At 32.1% G+C, this 18712-nt stretch overlaps 1 protein-coding gene across 7 annotated transcripts in view; it reads right to left on the bottom strand.

Moving 5' to 3' along the window:
- The window catches only part of PCLO (piccolo presynaptic cytomatrix protein), a 402967-nt gene that overhangs the window by 67060 nt on the left and 317195 nt on the right, over positions 1 to 18712 (bottom strand). For 5 of the 7 annotated variants that reach the window (XM_032761204.2, XM_032761205.2, XM_032761206.2 and 2 more), the window contains exons 14-18: positions 15298 to 15348; positions 12057 to 12181; positions 9470 to 9496; positions 1667 to 1760; positions 398 to 469 (exon numbers count right to left, since the gene is read on the bottom strand). In XM_032761204.2, the coding sequence (XP_032617095.1) occupies positions 398 to 469; positions 1667 to 1760; positions 9470 to 9496; positions 12057 to 12181; positions 15298 to 15348 (369 nt within the window). Of the gene's footprint in view, positions 1 to 397; positions 470 to 1666; positions 1761 to 9469; positions 9497 to 12056; positions 12182 to 15297; positions 15349 to 18712 lie in introns of those variants that run through there. The other 2 variants (XM_032761209.2, XR_004371190.2) reach the window with 2 other exon arrangements.

Below are 18712 nucleotides of genomic sequence, written 5' to 3'. Positions count from 1 at the left end.
ATTTTTCTCAGAATACTTAATTATAAATAACAATGCAGTATGTCGCATCAAATCAGTTAAAGAACCTGTAAATGCATTTTTAAAAGTCCAGGCCATTTTATAATATAATAAATTTGTTACTTCAAATCTCATTTGGACTCACAGTATGATTACATATCTTCCTATTGAAACAAAATTTCATCTTAGAAATTAATTATAAAGTATATCAAGTGATAGAAAACCATTTCTTGAGTTGGTATTAATCTACTCAAAGAGTAAATCAGGAAATAAATTCTATCTGCCAAAAGATTTTTTTCAGAAATGGCTATCTTATAAACTTCAGAAATATGCTTTGCATCGTGCTTTAATTGGTGGTTTACCATAGCAGCAAATAAGGGAAAGGAAGTCAGAGGCTTACCTCCCCAAGGAAGTCGTTGGATGAAAATCTATCATAATCCCAAACTGTCACCTCCAGTGTTTTCTTCTTGAGCTATATCGTTCAAATAGAAATCTAATTAAACCTATCTTTCCATCATACATTTTCATTACACACATACAATAGACTTTTTTTTCTTAAACTCCTTCTATTTATGTGAAAATACTTAAAATTTTATCAAAAACTATATAGTTTAAATATTAAATATTATGTAAAATTTGAATGATTTTGCACTCTAAACTAGTGTTTGATCATGTGGAACATTATTATTTTGTGAATAAAATGGTCATTCTTACTTATCTATTGTATCCCCACCTCATTTTCAAAAATAGAAATCAGAATTTATAAATACTCTAAATATAAGAAATTCATAGATTGCAAAAACGTCTAGTATTATCTAGATGAAGTATCGGATTAAATGTTTCAGCAATTACCAAAAAACTTAGTAGCATTGCCTTATTTCTGCAGGTGAGTTTATTTTAAATTCACAAACCCAGATTATAATTTATATCCAGCTTCATCTTTGTAATCTACTAGAAGACAAATTAAGAATCTCAGTTTGAAAGACAGTTCACTTGTAAATTGGTTTATATGGGAACTGTCTTTATAGTCTTCTCTCTGAATTCAACCTTATACATTTCAGTTATTGTCTGTTACTCAAGCAAAGATATAAAAATGCAGATTTTCAGAAATATAATAATGTAATTTTGCCTACAGTTACTCATCTGTGGTGATAATCCTTTATACTAGTCATCATTTTGCCTTCTTCTGTAGAGTTTAGCACCACAATGCCAGATTCTTAGCAGGCCTCAATTTAGCAAAGAGATGAGATCCTAAAATATTGTCTAGTGGAGTAATACAGTTCTATGCACTGAATCTTTTTTTTTGTGTGTGTATTGTGTATGAAAGTCAAAATATAGCCAGTTGGAAAATATATTTCTCTCTCAAATTTGATAAATGTGGCTTAGTCTATTAAAAATTTTAAATTCTGAAATAATCAATGGAAAATATTCCACTAGTTTTCTTATTTTGTTTATGTTTTGGCTGTTTTGTCAAAATGTGCACATTTACTTTCACCCTATGCTTAAACGTCACTCCTTTTTTTCCATTGGCTACATTTCTTACATGTATTTTACTCAACTTTTTTTGTTTGATTGGCAAAATGTATATAGATCCCAATTTTTGAATAATTGTGTTATCACTGTACTTATATTAGCCTAATTCTGTCACCTAGAAACAATCTTTACATACCTGTTCCATGGAAATACTTTTATAAATTACTGTTTGATTCCACTCAGGATTAAGACTTTTCTGGACATATTTAGTCCTTCTCTTGTACTCAGCACTGAATCAGGAGAAAAGAAAGAGTTATCTTGATTATTCACCTTAGTTGATGACTTCACAGTTAAACTAAAGGACATGCAGACTATTCAAGATATTTTATTTCAAATTACTATATAATTATCTCATCATCCTCATGTCTTAAACCTTAGTTTAAGTTGAATGCACAGTGACAATTTAAAAATATGTTGGATGCTTGTAGTTTTCTTTGCCCTAATGATTTTTTTTTTTTTAAAGAAATGCTTGTAGGTGTTCTAACTATACTATAATTTCGGAAATCTTACTCTTTCCTGAACGTAGGAGATAATTATATGAACTAAATGGTAACATCAATGTTATTGCCCCATAAACAATAATTTGGTGTTTAACTTTACTATAGTTTTGTACATACGGAAAAGCAAAACTAAAACATTGTAATGAGTGTACTGAGAAAAAGATGAAGAATGGCTGTTGCTGTGGCTCACATTCCATAAACACTTGTTACTGACATCTAAAGTATATTCCAACACTCTTGGTAAAGTATATTTAATGCAGTTACAAAGCAATTTTAATTAAATATAAATTTTTGGTTTATGTCAATATGTTATTTTATAATTGATGAACCAAATAAAAATCTTTCCTCAATTATTAGAACTTGGGACATTTGCATTAATCCTTGACTTTTCATTTCCTCTGAGCACCAATTAGAAGCTTATATGCTACACATTTAAAAACAATTTATTTTCAAAGCCTATCCTAATTAAGTCTGGCAGAACATCTATAGCTGGCACCAACCTGCTGATGGGGTTGAAATTAGATTACTGTTACTTGCTATTAACAAATGGTGCCCACACAGACAAGGCCTTTCTCTAACTCTCACTGCTTTTTTCTGAATTTTCTGCCTAAGCTTATGTCTCACGTTCTAAATAATACTTCATCTCTGGTGGGCACTAGAGTCCTGTAAACCAACCTGTCTGTCTGGGGGTCTTGACATGTGTCTGGACTTCACAAATTGCCTTTCCCTAAAAGGGGGCTGGACCCTGACTCTTGTAGTCTAGTTCTATTCCAAACTATAGCCAGACTAACGCTTGCTGCATTCCTGGTCTCAAGTATTGCCATATGCTGGATGCCTAGAAATTTTCCCCAGCCACTAATTTACCGATACATTCTAGAGAAAGCTATTGAGGATCAAACTCCAGCTCACCACTCACTTTTAAAGATGGGCCTGCAGGAAAATACTTTCCCTGTATCTCTGATTTTATTTTCTTACCAGTCAGATACAAGGGAAATAATTCTCAACATTGACTGCATAATGGGATCACCTGAGTTCTGGTGGTGGGAGGTGGGTCAGTCAACCCTCCACCCTCTTCCCTCTTACCCCTGCTTACTCCCTGAAGGAAAGTCTGATTTAATTAGTCTGGGATGAGGCATGAATATTAGGATTTTTGAAGGCTCCCAGGTGAATCTAATGTGTAGCGAAGATTAAGAAGCACCGAGTTGGTGTTTCAAAACACTTCACAAGTCAGCCATTGTGAGCTGAATCCAACTGAAGAAATAAAGCAGCATTCCTCCCACTTCAACCTATTTGAATGTACACAATTAAGGGCAGAATTTGACAGTTGTCACTCAAGATAAATTACAAAGAATTTTAGGGAAATATACAGACAATGATTTAAAAAAAGAGGAGCTCTCATAGACTGTGGATAGGAAGTTTCCATATATACTTTTTAGATAAATTTGTCAATATCTAGTGAAGTTTAAGTTTATATACCCAAACATCCAAATATTCAATTTCCACTAATTCCACTTCTACCATAGAGAAATTCTCCTGTGAACAAGAAATGTGTTCAAGAACATTAATTGCAACGTTATTTCAATAGTAAGCCAATAGAAGAACGAATAAATACATTGTGATATATTCATTTCAATGAAATAGTAAGTGGCACTGAAAATCAATTAAATTTTAAAAGCCTCCATATATCAAGATAGATACATCTTGAAAAAAGTTTTGATCAAAAACTTAATATAGTATGGTATAATGGTATAAAGATAAAATCATGTGAAATAAGATTACACATTATATATACATGTATATATGACATACATATATATTAATATCATAAGAAAACTTTTAAATTATGAATATTAAATTCAATTTAGTGAGTTTTTTTAATGGATAGGGAAGTGATTTCAGAGGGCTTCAGGGTATTATCTTTTAAAACATCTAAAACAAATACAGCAAAATCTTAAGATTTGACAAAATTGTATAGCAAGCACACAGGTATTTGTTAGGGTATTTTCTATAATTTTTAGTAAACTTGAAATATTTTATAGTGAAAAATTCAAAAATTTTTAGTAAGATATGTTGCTTTAAATTTAGTTTTGGATTCTTTTTTTGATGGTGACATAGAACTAATGACTTAATTTGATGGTGATAGAATTAGTGTCTACAAAAAAGTGTCTACATAGAAATAACACATAGAAATTAATACATAGAGTTAATAACTTTAATTTGATAGTGACATAGGAAGAATTAGTGACTACTTTTAAGTTAATAGTAAACTTGGATTGCTACTTTAGAATCACGGCTATTCTCATAGGTGAATATACATAGGAAACAAACACATGGTAGTATAAGTTTTAAAGCCTCTGTTTTGGACTTACTTATCAAGGTGGTGGGTTATGGAAACCAAATTAAGATTTATAATATACTGAACAGTAATAAAATTATGTTTTTTAACTTCTAAAAAATATACAATTTGTTTAACAAGATGGGAGTTAATATCAAATGCAAACCCATGTACTATCACTAAAATTCTGGGTCTGCCAATATATACTAAAATAGTCTGCAGTAGTATTAAAATATCTTTGAAGGGATTTATCAGTCACTACCTTTTCTTAATCCATCCATGTGAATAATTGTTATTCAAATTTTTCAAATCCACATTTAGCCTTTTTTTCACTTATACACCTAGCAAAAATTATTGAATGCCAACTTTGTATCAGGAATTGTACATCTCTAAAAAACCCTTAATTGTATTGACATATGAGTATATATTTAATTCATGCATGAAAAGCATTTTTAAAAGTAAGCATATTAAAATCATAACTAACATTTATTAAATGCCTACTTTTTCCTCTGGTAAAGTTCTAAGTGCTTTTCGTGTGTTAACTCATGTAATACTCATATTAACCCTATTATACAGGTGTTACTTCTTATTCCATTTTATAGGTGAGAAAACTTGAAGCTCAGAAAAATTAAGGCATATTGTCAAAGTTGCATAGTTATTAACTTGTAGGACCAGGATCCAAACATAGGTAATTTGATCTCTTGCTTTTAAATAAATGTTATCTGAACTCAATTGATTAGGCCCATCATAAAATGTGACATCCGTCTATTTTATTAATTGCAGGCTTCACTACCTGAAGTATCTAGTTTGTCTTCTTTATAATCTAAAATTCTCCATCTCAATTTAAATATACAATTTTTATACATATAATATAAATTATGTATAATGTGTGTAGACACACATTATAAACATCATGAACAAGTTAGGCCTTCTTTAGAGTTGCCTAGGGAAGTTCTGAATGGTACATCCTAAGTGAGTGTTGTGGAACAATTAGGCCTGCTTATTACAGATACTGATGTTTGACCAGATACATTTAGAAATAACCTAAACTGATTGGACAAAAGTTATAATGTTCATTTTAATAGAGTATCTTAATCATAGTAATGAGTTTGATTCTCCAATTCTCTCCAGACCTAAAACATCCATTGCCTTTAGAATTAATGAAAGTAAAAACAGCTTGCTCCTAAACACCAATGAAGCCTTTGCAGTATTTTTTGCCCTTGCATTTCCTGACATGCAGAGCTGGTTACACAAAGCCATTCTTCAATAACACTTGTTTTATAACTACCATGCTCTGATAATATCATACACAATTTCAATGAACTGTGTTGCCACCTAACACAATTTAAAACTGTACACAAAACAGTCATATCTAAATCTGTGGACTTACAAGTCAAAGGTAGGCAGGTAAACAGGGGTATTCTTAAATGCGAGCATAAAGTCGGGCTGAGAAATAAGTGGATTTCATCCTCCCTTTCCTTTCTTGTCTAGTAAACACACTATATTCTCTTGTGGGAAGATTACATTAATGATTTAACATTAGGACAATTAGGACAATTATATCTAATAATTAAAGAAGTTTATTAATAAGGGAAAATAAAAAGGTCAATACACAAAGATGGGACATGGTGCTTATCAAAAAATATCTAAAACTTCACCCTCTTGAAGTTTTGCCTTGTTTGTTGGTTTGTTTATTTATTTTTTGAGATGGAGTCTTGCTCTGTTGCTCAGGCTGGAGTGCAGTGCAATCTTGACTCACTGTAAGCTCCGCCTCCTGGGTTCACGCCATTCTCTTGTCTCAGCCTCCTGAGTAGCTGGGACTACAGGCACCCACCACCACGCCCGGCTAATTTTTTTTTTGTATTTTTAGTAGAGACGGGGTTTCACCGTGTTAGCCAGGATGGTCTTAATCTCCTGACCCCATGATCCGCCGTCCTTGGGCTCCCAAAGTGCTGGTAGTTTATTTTTTTATTTGTTTTTATTGGTCATTTTGTCATGCATAGGTATATATACTTTAAAGGCTGTCTGAAAAAAATTTTGAAATTCAATTATTCTACTCAAGACCAGCAGGAAAACAGTTTCCATGTACATGTTTTTTAATTTCAAAAGAAAAACTGAGAAAAAATAATGAAATTTGAAGGCTTCTTTGGTGTATCTACTTTTATAAAATTTTCTAAAACATTGAAAGTATTCATTTTTAATGTTTTATCTGGTTTTCCTTTACTAAACTTACTATATACACACACACACACACAGACACACACACACACAGACACACACACACACACACACACACAGTTTTTCAAAATTACTCCTCTGAGGTTATTTCTCTTAATTTAGAAAAAGTACAACCTGCATCCCATTTTGTAAGCTCTGTTTAATAGTGCAATGGTGTGCTTATTGTCTATCATTTTATTTTCCTCTTTGCTCTCTGATGGCAGAGACTATGGCTACATTGTCAATTGTAACCCCTGCACCTGGCACAGTGTCTGACACATAGTCTGTGCTAAGTAAATGTTCAGTGATCCTTAGAACATGCTTGTATTTTTTTTTTCCTTTAAAACCTACTGAAGTAAAATAAATTTTGGACAGCATATTGTAAATACACACAACACCTGTACCCGCCTTCCATAGGTCCCAGAGGAAATAGTTTGATAGGCTACCAATACTGTTTAGAGAAAGGTCCAGTCAGGAATTGGGCTTGCAGGTATAATGATAGCTAAAAATAATTATATTCATAACAAAATCTCAGTAATGAGAAAATATTTTCACTTTGCTCAACAGTGTGATGAGAGAAAACCAGAAGGAGGCCCTTCATATATGCTCATTTCTATTTCTTAATTATCCAACAGCAAGTATTGAGTTCATGCACGGCCCAGACCTTTCCTTGTCATTCTCTCACCTTATCTTGCCTGACATTTTGCCCTTCAGAGTTTGAGTATATTGATCAGAGGGTGGGAAGAAAAAAATAAAGGAGACAAGGAAACCAAATCAGTGTACTTTTTAGCTAGTTAACAGGACTTTTTTTTTTTAATTTAAGAATGAAAGATGTATTACATTTTATTATTAAAGAAAAGTTGTTTAATTTTCTATATAGTATTTTTAAATAATTTAGTATAATTCAGTAGCTCAAGCATTCTGCACCTTTTTGTTGCAGAGATAACCAACCATTGGTCACATAAAATGTATGATACACATTGCTAGCAATAACAATAACAACTACCATTGATTGAAAGCTTATTATGTTCCAGACATTATGCTTATCACTTTTGATGTATTTATTTCATGTATTTCACAGAAGGCCTGGGAAGGGAGCTGTTATTATTCCTATTTTGCAGAAGAGAAAATAGTTTTAGAGAAATCTTACAGCTTCTAAGTGACAGGGCTAAAATTCAAATGCAAGTTCTTAAGGACCTCACAAATTGGCTTCCATAGTCTAACTTACAATGTCAGTACCTCGTCAACATAATTCCCTCTTACACTGACAATTCTCAAAGACATGGTGAAAGTGATTTCTAGATGAAAGACATAAGAAAGTAACTTCTAGAACTTTTAAATAGTTATCTAAGACATGCTATTATTTATAATTTATAAAATATTCTCTCTTTTCTAAGTTAAATACAATCTCTATCATTTTGATAATTTTCCCCAAGTTTCAATATATAAAAGATAGGGAGATTCTGAATAATGTGATTAATAATATCTGTTCTAAAAATAACGCTATTTCTTTGAAACAAAACTAATTTTGCATATCAGCCTGAGAGACCTGGATTGTGTTCTGTGATGAGAGAACCAGCCATAACAAGGAATCTATCACAGTGTCAATTACATTGTTTGCCATAATTATGTGGCTGTAAAGAAACAAAAAATTTCTGGGCAATAGCAAGGCTGTGGTAACTAATCCTATTGTTTGAAATATTTACATATTTATGCTTTTAAAAATCAGAAACAGCCTCATTTGGGAAACAGCTCATTAGTGGTAAATATGTGAAATTTTAAGTCATAGACAAAAATGAATGCTATACCATTAATAATCTGGGTGGGATTAAAATCCTCATCACCCTGTTGCTACAGACCATACATGATTTGCCTTCCCAACTAAATGACACATTTAATTTATAATGCAATGAGAGATGTGCAAAATAATGCTTTTGGCTATGTACTAAGAATTGCCTTAGTTGACAGTGTAATGATGCAACTTGTTATGAGCTGTATTAGAAAACACTCCTACTATTGGGAACAAAGGAAGATTATCTTATTGCTAATATACTACAGCAAGCCAATTATGGCAATCCTACATTGCATAGCAGAAATTTTGTGGGCAGAAGTTATAAAGGAATGAAAATGTTTCAACATTAGGTTCATGTGAGGGACCAAGTTCAAACATCTATTATCTTTTTTTTTTTTTTTTTTTTTTGAGGCTGGAGTGCAGTGGTGCGATCTCGGCTCACTGCAAGCTCCACATCCCAGGTTCATGCTATTTTCCTGCCTCAGCCTCCCGAGTAGCTGGGACTATATGTGCCCGCCACCATGCCTGGCTAATTTTTTGTATTTTTAGTAGAGACGGGGTTTCACTGTGTTAGCCAGGATGGTCTCGATCTCCTGACCTCGTGATTCGCCCACCTCGGCCTCCCAAAGTCCTGGGATTACAGGCGTGAGCCACCGCACCCAATGGGATAAACACCTGCATTGGACATCCAGAAGACCCATTAACTACTTTTGAAAAATGACTATAGATATTTTTATTTTAATAGAAGACTCGAGAACTTAAGTCGTGATTATTATGTGAGAAGCTAAATGAGTTTTAGTGAATAGATTATAAATGAGACTTTAGTTATGTCTAATTTCATGGTAATAATATTTTATTCATTGTTCCTATGTTTTTAATATTTTCTACTTTTCTGTGTTCTATTGCACACATCTGCTAAAGCTATTTAGAAATATGCTCAGAACAATTTGTTGTAGTGCTGATTCAATAGATACAAACATGTAGAAAAATATGTTACAGTCCATGTTGAAGTGCCAGTGAATGTACATAAAAATGCAAAAAGTATAATTCAAGACATAACAGCATAGCTTGACACTGAAAGAGAAACAACTCTACCTTGCATTCTGGACAACCATGACTTGACTGCATTGATTCCAAGAGCGAGAGTGAAGGGGTAAAACAGGAAAGTAGAAAAGACAGGAAGAAAATAGTTAGGAAGAGAAATAAGAAAGAAAATATGAAAATAATAACTAGAGGAGCTATCCCATAACATATAAATGACATGAGGCAGAAAATGCTAGAACTACAGTGAAAACAATACCTTGCAAGTATAATACATCCCAAGGCCTTTGCTTGTCTAATAAATTAGGAGTGTAATTGAAAGAAAGACCCAGGAATTGAATAGGAGTAGCTTATTAGCTGCCTTTGAGCCAAACCTCACCAAGCAGGGATGTTTTGTTTGACAAATCGCATGAGGATAGCTTTAGGTGGGGCACTGGAGAATGCCAATGGTGGGAACCATGGGCATTCTCCATTTCACCATGGTTCCCACCATTCCTTGTTGCTTACCCCAGAATGGACTGACAGATTCATGTTACCTGCCTGTCCTTCCTGGTTCTTTAAGTTTGTAACATTCTAATTGACACGTATCCTGTAATAAATAAAAGATAGATACTCCCATATTGTGTAAAAGATGATATTCCAGGATATCATTAGAGAATATAGAATATAAACAACAATGCTTTATTTTCATTCTTTCATTTGCAAATGCTAATTACAGACAAATCCTTGGCAGTGATTTCCCCTTGTATCATAATATTGTCATAAATAACACTGAAGGTCTAATGACTCAAATCAAAGGCAGAATAAAGTTATCAGTTTGTTTTTGTTGTTAGACTCTAAAAGATATTGCCAAATTATAGTTACAACTACTATATATAGATATAAATGAATTAACATAAAACAAAAACTACCTTTTCCTGTACTATGTGACTATTGGTAATCTCTACATAAAATTACTGGTTTTTCAAAATGTTCAATAAAGTAAAACTAGAGCAACCATACCAACAATTCCAAATTTTTAAAATAAAATTATTGAGAAGGATGCAATTAGAAGCTATGAACTAACTTTGATATAGCACCTGGCAATTTAAAAACTCTTTTCTGAGTATTATCTAATTTGGTTCTCCTGACAAGTTAAAAATGATGATTCTGCCTACCTTGGCTCTCAGGGTTGACAAGAATACTGAATCTCAAAGAAATTGGTGATCTGCCTTTGGTGATATAAATACTAAGCAGCAGATTCAAGTGCAGTGTATAGCTCTAATTTGAATCCTGTTTAAACAAACCAACTATGGTAAAAGAATACACTTCATATAATTATAATACTTTTAAATTTGCCACAGATTATTTTATGTCCTAGAAAATAGTCTATTTTGGTGAACACTCCATGTGTACTTGAAGGGAATATGTAATTTGCTATTGATGGGTAGTATATTCTGTAAGTATCAATTAGATCATCAAACCAACTAGGAAAATATTATGAGACAACCAAAGAATTATTTGAAAAATTTAAAATTGTGCTTATACAAGGTATTAAGGCTATTTTTAAATGAGTTTTATTTTTCAGAAATATATACTAAAATATTTGCAGAAATAATTATAATAGCTGGGATTTACTTCAAAATAATCTAGATTAAGGGAGTGTATGAGGAAAAATGAAACATGATTGGTCACTAAGTGATAACTGTTGAGGCTGAGTGATGGGTACATGGTGGGTCAAATTATTCCTTCTACTTGTGTACCACAATGGAAAATTTCCAAATTAAAAGGAAAATTCAAATCTCACTCCACAAATTAAAAGGAAAATGAATAAAAAATAAAACCAGTTTCTTTAAATTACCAACTCAAAGTTCTTTTTATTTTACCTCCATTTGTTGATCTTGTTTCCATTTTGCTAATTTGGCTGATATGAATTGTTCAAGTGAAGGATAATAATTTGTAGGGTTCAAATCAGTGCTTTGAAACCATCCTTGAATACTGACTTATATACCAGAACACAGCAATTTGCATTATGTGAAAGTTAAATATCTTCAAAGAACACTTGCTTATATCAACAATTTATATATCACACACATGAGAATCAAAGAGATATTTTTTATTTATTTACCAAAGTCAATACTTCAAATATCACTTTGTGTTATTTTATAATTTTTAAATCAGTGATTTGGAAATATGCATGTAAGTAAGGATACATCAGGAAGCCACTTAATCAACACTAACATATTGGAAAATACACATGTCCTATAAAAATAAACAGTAACTTGTAAGTCCTTGAATATCGATTTCTCAGATAAATTTGGAAAGGTAAGCCAATTCTTTAACTTTGACACAAATAATTCCTTAAATGATTTCATAGTAAATCTGATAGTTCATCACAGGAGTGGTTTCCAGAATTGAAAGGCTGATTTGCTCTCATGGAGGCTGGTTTCATTATGATCACTGTCCTTCTAGAACCCTGTAAGGCTTAATTACAAGTTTTTAATTCCACCTTATCTACTAATTGGAAATAAATAAATATGACGTGTGGAGGAAAGTAAGGAAAAGATAATAAAGTCAATTAAAATGAGGTGTTGAAATTAAAGAGTAGAAAACACTGTACTATTGTTTTAAAACATGAGATGAAATACTTCATTTTACTTACCCTCTCCCTGGAAGAAGGTACACTTTCACAAAAGGGTCAGAATAACCATTGTTGTCTCGAGGAACAAGATTTCTTGCTTGGAGAATATGTATTATGAGATTTCCAAGATCATAGTTAATTTGAAGCTTTAGGAGACAGAAAAATATTCCATAAGTTTTTAAAAGCATGTTATACATTATCATTCAATATTTGCTGTTTTTTAAGAAAATTCTTATAAGAAGCATCAACTTTCATTTTCATTTTATTTGAAACCAAACAGACCAGTTAATGTCTAATTTAATTGAGAGCTCCCAGGCATATTTTAATTCCCAGCAAACATGCTGCTCATTCTTTCCACGGTGAAAAGACCTGGCCTGTTTAAAGTTTATTTAGAAGGAAAATCATATGGTAGAAGGCTGGTTATAATTTTTAATTAAATTGCTACTCTTAGGAAAATAGTAAATGTTGTTAATGTTTATTAACAACAATTCCTAGAATTTTGAAAAGAAATTAACTAATTGGTAAATTATTATAAAGTATTATTTGCATTTTGCCAAATAATTAGCAGCGGGGTGGAACTGTTATTTAAAGATAAAGCTGTCGGCACTGAAATGTAAAAATATTTAAGAATGCACAGATTATTGCCTCTTTTTGTATTACATTATCTGATATTAAACCTATAGATACCTTTCAGTACCAGCTTTCCTAATAGAGTGAGATACTAGAATAATCTTTTTTTCTTTTAATTTTAGAAGCTGAAAAAAGAAGAGGCATTGCTTTATAGATGCTTATTGGCTGCTGCACAATTGTGGCTGAATACTGAAAGACATAATTCAAACAAATATTTGAGAAAACTGCATAATTCAATATAATTGAGTTAAGCATTTTTTTCTTTTACAATTGAAAGACTCTTTTGGCATTATTTAGAATAAACCTTAATTCTGTTTGTTACTTTTGTTTATTAAATAATAGAGGGGAAGGGATCCATATTTCAAAGGGCAAGTCCATACAGAAAAATACTAACTTTTAAAATAATCCATATAAAACAGATCTGCTGCATTTATATTTAAAATAGGATAACTCGGATGAGTCATACTTTCCTGTAGAACTTCATAATGAAAATAAATTCTCATTTTAGCATAATTTTGATCTTATTATGTTTCCTGTCAGAAAATACATATTCAATTGCTTATCTCCATCCAGAAAAGACTAGAGTCCCTGACCATAATAAAAGCACAGTGAAAAAGAAAGCAAAGTACCATTAAAGAAGAGGAGAAAGGGGAAGTTTAGAACTGTATGCCATCATGCAGCAACTGTATGCTATAATCTGGTACTGAAATACAGAATATAAAATAACCTGTAATTAATACCACTGAAATTTCAAACAACTTCCTGATCTTTAGTTAAGGAGAAACACTTCCCCACTCTCTCCTTTCTCTGCCAGCCTTAGAATCCACTTTGAAGTGATGAAGCACCCAAACCATTTCTTATTGAAATGAAAACTTGCAGGCCACCCGAAGAGAGTGCTTTTCAAAATTTGCTCTGTATGGCCTTAAGGAACATCTAGAGTTGCTCAGGGTCAGCTTTGAGAGAGAATGGGATGCCCGAGCAATCTTCAATCACAGTGACTCCAGTGCTGATAGATTCGTGGTTTGGTTGTCTATACAAGGTTTCATTTGAAATGAGTCTTTGCTAAAATAAAATAATAATAATAATAATAATAATAATAATAAATTGAAATCACTGCCTTAAGAAAATATCCCCCAAACTAAGAAGGAATAATAGTAGGGTAAATTTCAACTACAGAATTACATCTTACTCCTTAAGGAAAAGCAAAATAAAATTAGAACAAATAACAATAATAAAAACAAAAAACACAGTCCAAAAGAAATACTAGTCCAAGGACAGAAGTTTAAAAAAAGTAGGAAAGAGAAAGAAGGCTATTAAGAATCAGAAATTCTAGCATTTTCTTTGCTGCTTGTGAAATGAAGAAAGATCAAGTCAGTGAAAAACAGGCTTTCTGGAAGTTGGAAATAGCAGAGAAACGGCCAGATCTGGAGTACAGAGGTCATCAGGGTAGTACTGTTAGTTTGTTCTTACTAATGTGTCAACCTTCTGCACATTTTCTCCATTTCCACGCTCACACTCCACTTTTGCTTTGTAGTGGGTTCACTTAATTGATTTCTTTGCCTCGATGTCCTCCCCTTTATAATATTTCTTGTAGGTAACTGCCATATGAATTTTTATCACACATTCTTTTCAAATAGTCTCTCTCTTATTCCAAAATAGAGATCGTGGTATATTACATAGTGGCTAACATTCCTAGGACTGTGTTCAAGCTTCTTTTTAATTTAGTCTTAACCTATTTCTCAAAGCTGATTCTTCAACCATAACTCTCGGACAACAATACCTTTAATTGTACTGTTTCTTCTCCTAGGAACATAATCTCCCTTTCTTTATGCTTATCTTCAAATTAATTCAAGTTTCTGTTACCTTAGTGAAGTCTTTTGTGAACATTTCCTCTAGAATGTATTAGAGATGCAGCTAAGACTCTCTTTCATCTGGAACCTACTATTTTCAATTAGTTACTATTTTATAGTGTTAATTCTTTCTATATGCTATTTCTTATTTACTCTAAATTACTTTTTGGTATCACCTAAGGTGCAGGTTTTAAAGTTTTATTTTTACTATGACCCGCAATCAGGAATATATGAATATCGAAACACACAGAGAGAATTTAAAAAGATGATTATCTTTTTATTTTTATATATTTTTCTTTATTTTTATTTTATTTTCCTGATGAAAATTAATTAAATTAATTTTATAAGTTACAAAGCAGTTATGACTCATGCTATGAAAAATACTTCTCTACAAGAACTATTCAGCAATTTTTAAAGCAATTTTTGATTAAAAGAAGAAAAAAACCCAGTAGACTCATGAAACTCTTAAAGAGGAAATTTCCAGGACAGTCTGTCATGTTTAAAATACATTCGACAAATATAAACTAACTGAGGCACAAAACATGTCGACACTGCTAAGATATCAGGCAGATTTCAAAGTATAGAAATACATAGCTACGACTGGACTTCATAAAACATATATTTGTATTAATATACTATTCTATAAAATTGCATTTTTCCTTTTCAGTTCTGTATATATTACAGAATAAGAAAAATCCTAAGTGTGTTTACAATTTCAACAAACCAGTGGCAAAACAACCAAAAAAGGTTATATAATGGTGACTTTTTAAAAAACTTCATACCTGAATTTCTCCCGTAATTGGATGAGAGACAACCTTTGTTGCATCGGTAGGCTGTAATATTAAAGAACATATATTACATTAATAGATACATTTTTCACATAATTTATCATTTCTGCTTCCTTCTGAAATTAGTTTCTATTTGGTCAGAGCAACTGCTTGGAAAATATATTTTATCCATTTGGCTGCTTCAGAATAATGGTGTCTACTTACGGTTCTCAACACACATTTAATTTTACAGATGCATAAATCTATTTTTCATTTTGGTAAGCCTGCTTTGAAGCTGTAATTTTACACCAGCAGTATTTTCAATTACTTAAGAAAATGAACACTTTGGGTTTAAAGCACTTAATTAAAGTATTTACAGGTTTTAAAGATCTATACAGTAATGTTTAAAATACATTCAACAAGTAAAAGATTAGTTTAACACAAGAACTGCCAAGGAGCACAGAAGGTAGAAAAGTCCTTCTTTTACTTCTTTGCTGAATGCTCAGCACCTCACTGCTCCCTTCCAGAGTGAATCACCCACTCAATCACTTTCCCTATAAAAATTCCAAAGAAATTCCAAAGAAATTTTTATAGAACTGTAAAACAATCCTAAAATTCATTTACAGCCACAAAAGACCCTAATAGCCAAAACAATTTTGAGCTAAAAGAACAAAGCCAGAGGAATTATGCTAGTTGATTTCAAAATCTACTACAAAGCTATAGTAATCAAAGCAGAATGGTATGGCATAAAAGCAGACAGACATATGGAATGGAACACAGTAGATAACTCCCAAATAAATACATTCATTTACAGTCAATTGACTTTCAGCAAAGATGTTAAGAACACATAATAGGCAAAGGTCTCTCTAATAAATGGTACCAAGAAAACTGGACATCCACATGCATAGGAATAAAATTAGATCCTTCTCTCACACCATATACAAGAATCATCTCAAAATAGATTAAATATTTAAATATAAGACCTGAAAATTTAAAATTATTAGAGAGAAATATAAGGGAAAAGCTCTATGACATTGGGCTGAGCAAAGATTTTTTGGAGATGACTCCAAAAGCACAGGCAACAAAAGCAAAAATAAAAAATAGAAGTACAACAAACTAAAAAGCTTTTGCATAGCCAATCAGCTTCTGCTGATTGTTTCAATCAAGAGAGTGAAGAGACAACCTATAGAATGTGAGAAAATATTTGCAAACCATACATTTGACAGGGTGTTAATATCCAAAATATACAAGAAAGTCAAACAACTCAACAGTAGGAAAACAAATAACCTGAATTAAAAATGGGCAGAGATTTGCAATAGACATTTCTCAGAAGAAGACATACAAAGGACTAAGAGGTATATAAAAAAATCAACATCATTAATCATCAGAGAAATACAAATTAAAACCACAATGAGATATCAACTCACCCCAGTCAAAATGGCTGTTATCCAAAAGAAAAAAGATAGTGAGTGATGGTGAGAATGTGGAGAAGGGGAACCCTTGCACACTGTTGGTGGGAATGTAAATTGATATATCCATAATGGTAAACAGTATAGAGGATCCTCAAAAAAATAAAAAATAGAGCTACCATATAATCCAGCAATCTCACTGCTGAGCATATATCCAAAGGAAACGAGATCAGTATGTCAGAGATGCCAACACTCTCAGGTTCATTGCAGCATTATTCACAATAGCCAAGATATGTACCAACCTAAGTGTCTATCAATTAATGATTAGGTAATGAAAATGTGTTACATATACACAACAGAATACTATTTAGCCTTAAAAAACAAGAAAGTCCTGTCATTTGTAACAAGATGGATAAACCTGAAGGACATTATGTTAAGTGGAATAATTCATGCACAGAGAGATAAATGCCACATTATCTCACTCATATGTGGAATCTAACAAAGTTGAACTTATAGAAGCATAGAGAAGAATGGTAGTTACCGGGGCTAAGAGAAAAGGAAGGATTGGAATGATGGTCAAAGGGTACAAACTTCTCTTAGGAGGAAGTTAAAAGCTCTGTTATACAACATGGTGACTACAGTTAATAGTAAATGTATTATATTCTTCAAAATTGTGAAGAAATGTATTATATTCTTCAAAATTGTGAATTTTTTAAAAAAAAATTTTTTTAAGCCAAATACTTCAGAGGAATGAAGAGTAGATTCCAAGTGTTTGGACCACAAAAAATAAGTGAGGTAATCCATGTTAATTAGCTCAATGTAGCCATTCCACAACAAATTCATGTTTTCTTTTTTGGAGACAGAGTCTCACTCTGTCCCCAAGGCTAGAGTGCAGTGGTGTGATCTCTGCTCACTGCAACTCCGCCTCCCATGTTCAAGTGATTCTCCCACCTCAGCCTCCCGAGTAGCTGGGACTACAGGCATGTGCCACCACACCTGGCTAATTTTTGTATTTTTTGGTAGAGATGGGGTTTCACTGTGTTGGTTAGGGTGGTCTCAAACTCCTGGTCTCAAGTGCTCTGCCTGCCTTGGCCTCCCAAAATGCTGGGATTACAGGCATGAGCCACCATGCCCGGCCACAGTGTATACATATTTTAAAACATCGTGCTGTACAGTATAAACATATACAAGTTTTGTTAATTAAAAATAATTTAAAATTTAAAAATCTAAGCAATATTGCATGAGATGGTTAATTGCTTAATTTAAAAAGAAGTTGTCTTCAAATATGTTCAAATTATATTTTTATGACAGAAACATCTACAAAACAGAATTTAGTATTAATTATGTTGGTATTTTAGTTGGCTAGTTTATGAATTATTTTTAAATGATTATCAAAATAGAGCCTCTATAAGGTCATTATTCAAAATTAGCACATAATTGCTTGTGGTAAAATGTAGTTGTGTTAAAATTTATTTTAAAATTCAGTCTAACTGCCCTTGAAATTACTTTGTTTATGAAGCTTTTCTATATTTAGTTTCAAACAAATCATTTTATGATGCAATGATTAGGGTCAACCTACTTTTGTTGTTTGCTTCTGAATAAAAGGATTCTTTTTTTGGTGACATCTGCTGTATTTTTATAGTTAAAAAACAAACTTTATTTTTTATGTCTGGCCACTTGACCTAAGCATATATAGCCTGTCCTTCCCGTATGTCTCACCACATAAAGACAAACCTTTATTCATGTTTAAACAAAAGGACACCTTTTTCCCATGTATTTGTCAACTACAGGGATAGTTTTTCTTAAGAATCAAATCTATGAGGGAAATTATAAATTGTCTATATTTCCTCTGCTTTTTATAAGGTTAAAAAATAATTTTATGTTTTTTTAAATTCCCCGGTACTTTGAAACAATAGCATTAGAAGCATTTGTATCAAATGAAGATTTGCATCAATAAAAAAATTCTGAATATGGAATTGAGGATGAAGTTCAAAGTGGTGATAACATGTTACTGGTTTTCC

Source organism: Hylobates moloch, unplaced genomic scaffold, assembly GCF_009828535.3.
Source record: "Hylobates moloch isolate HMO894 unplaced genomic scaffold, HMol_V3 SCAFFOLD_1, whole genome shotgun sequence".
Lineage (NCBI taxonomy): Eukaryota > Metazoa > Chordata > Mammalia > Primates > Hylobatidae > Hylobates > Hylobates moloch.
The sequence above is the reverse complement of the archived record's forward strand: the minus strand, read 5'-3'. Positions and strand labels throughout refer to the sequence as shown.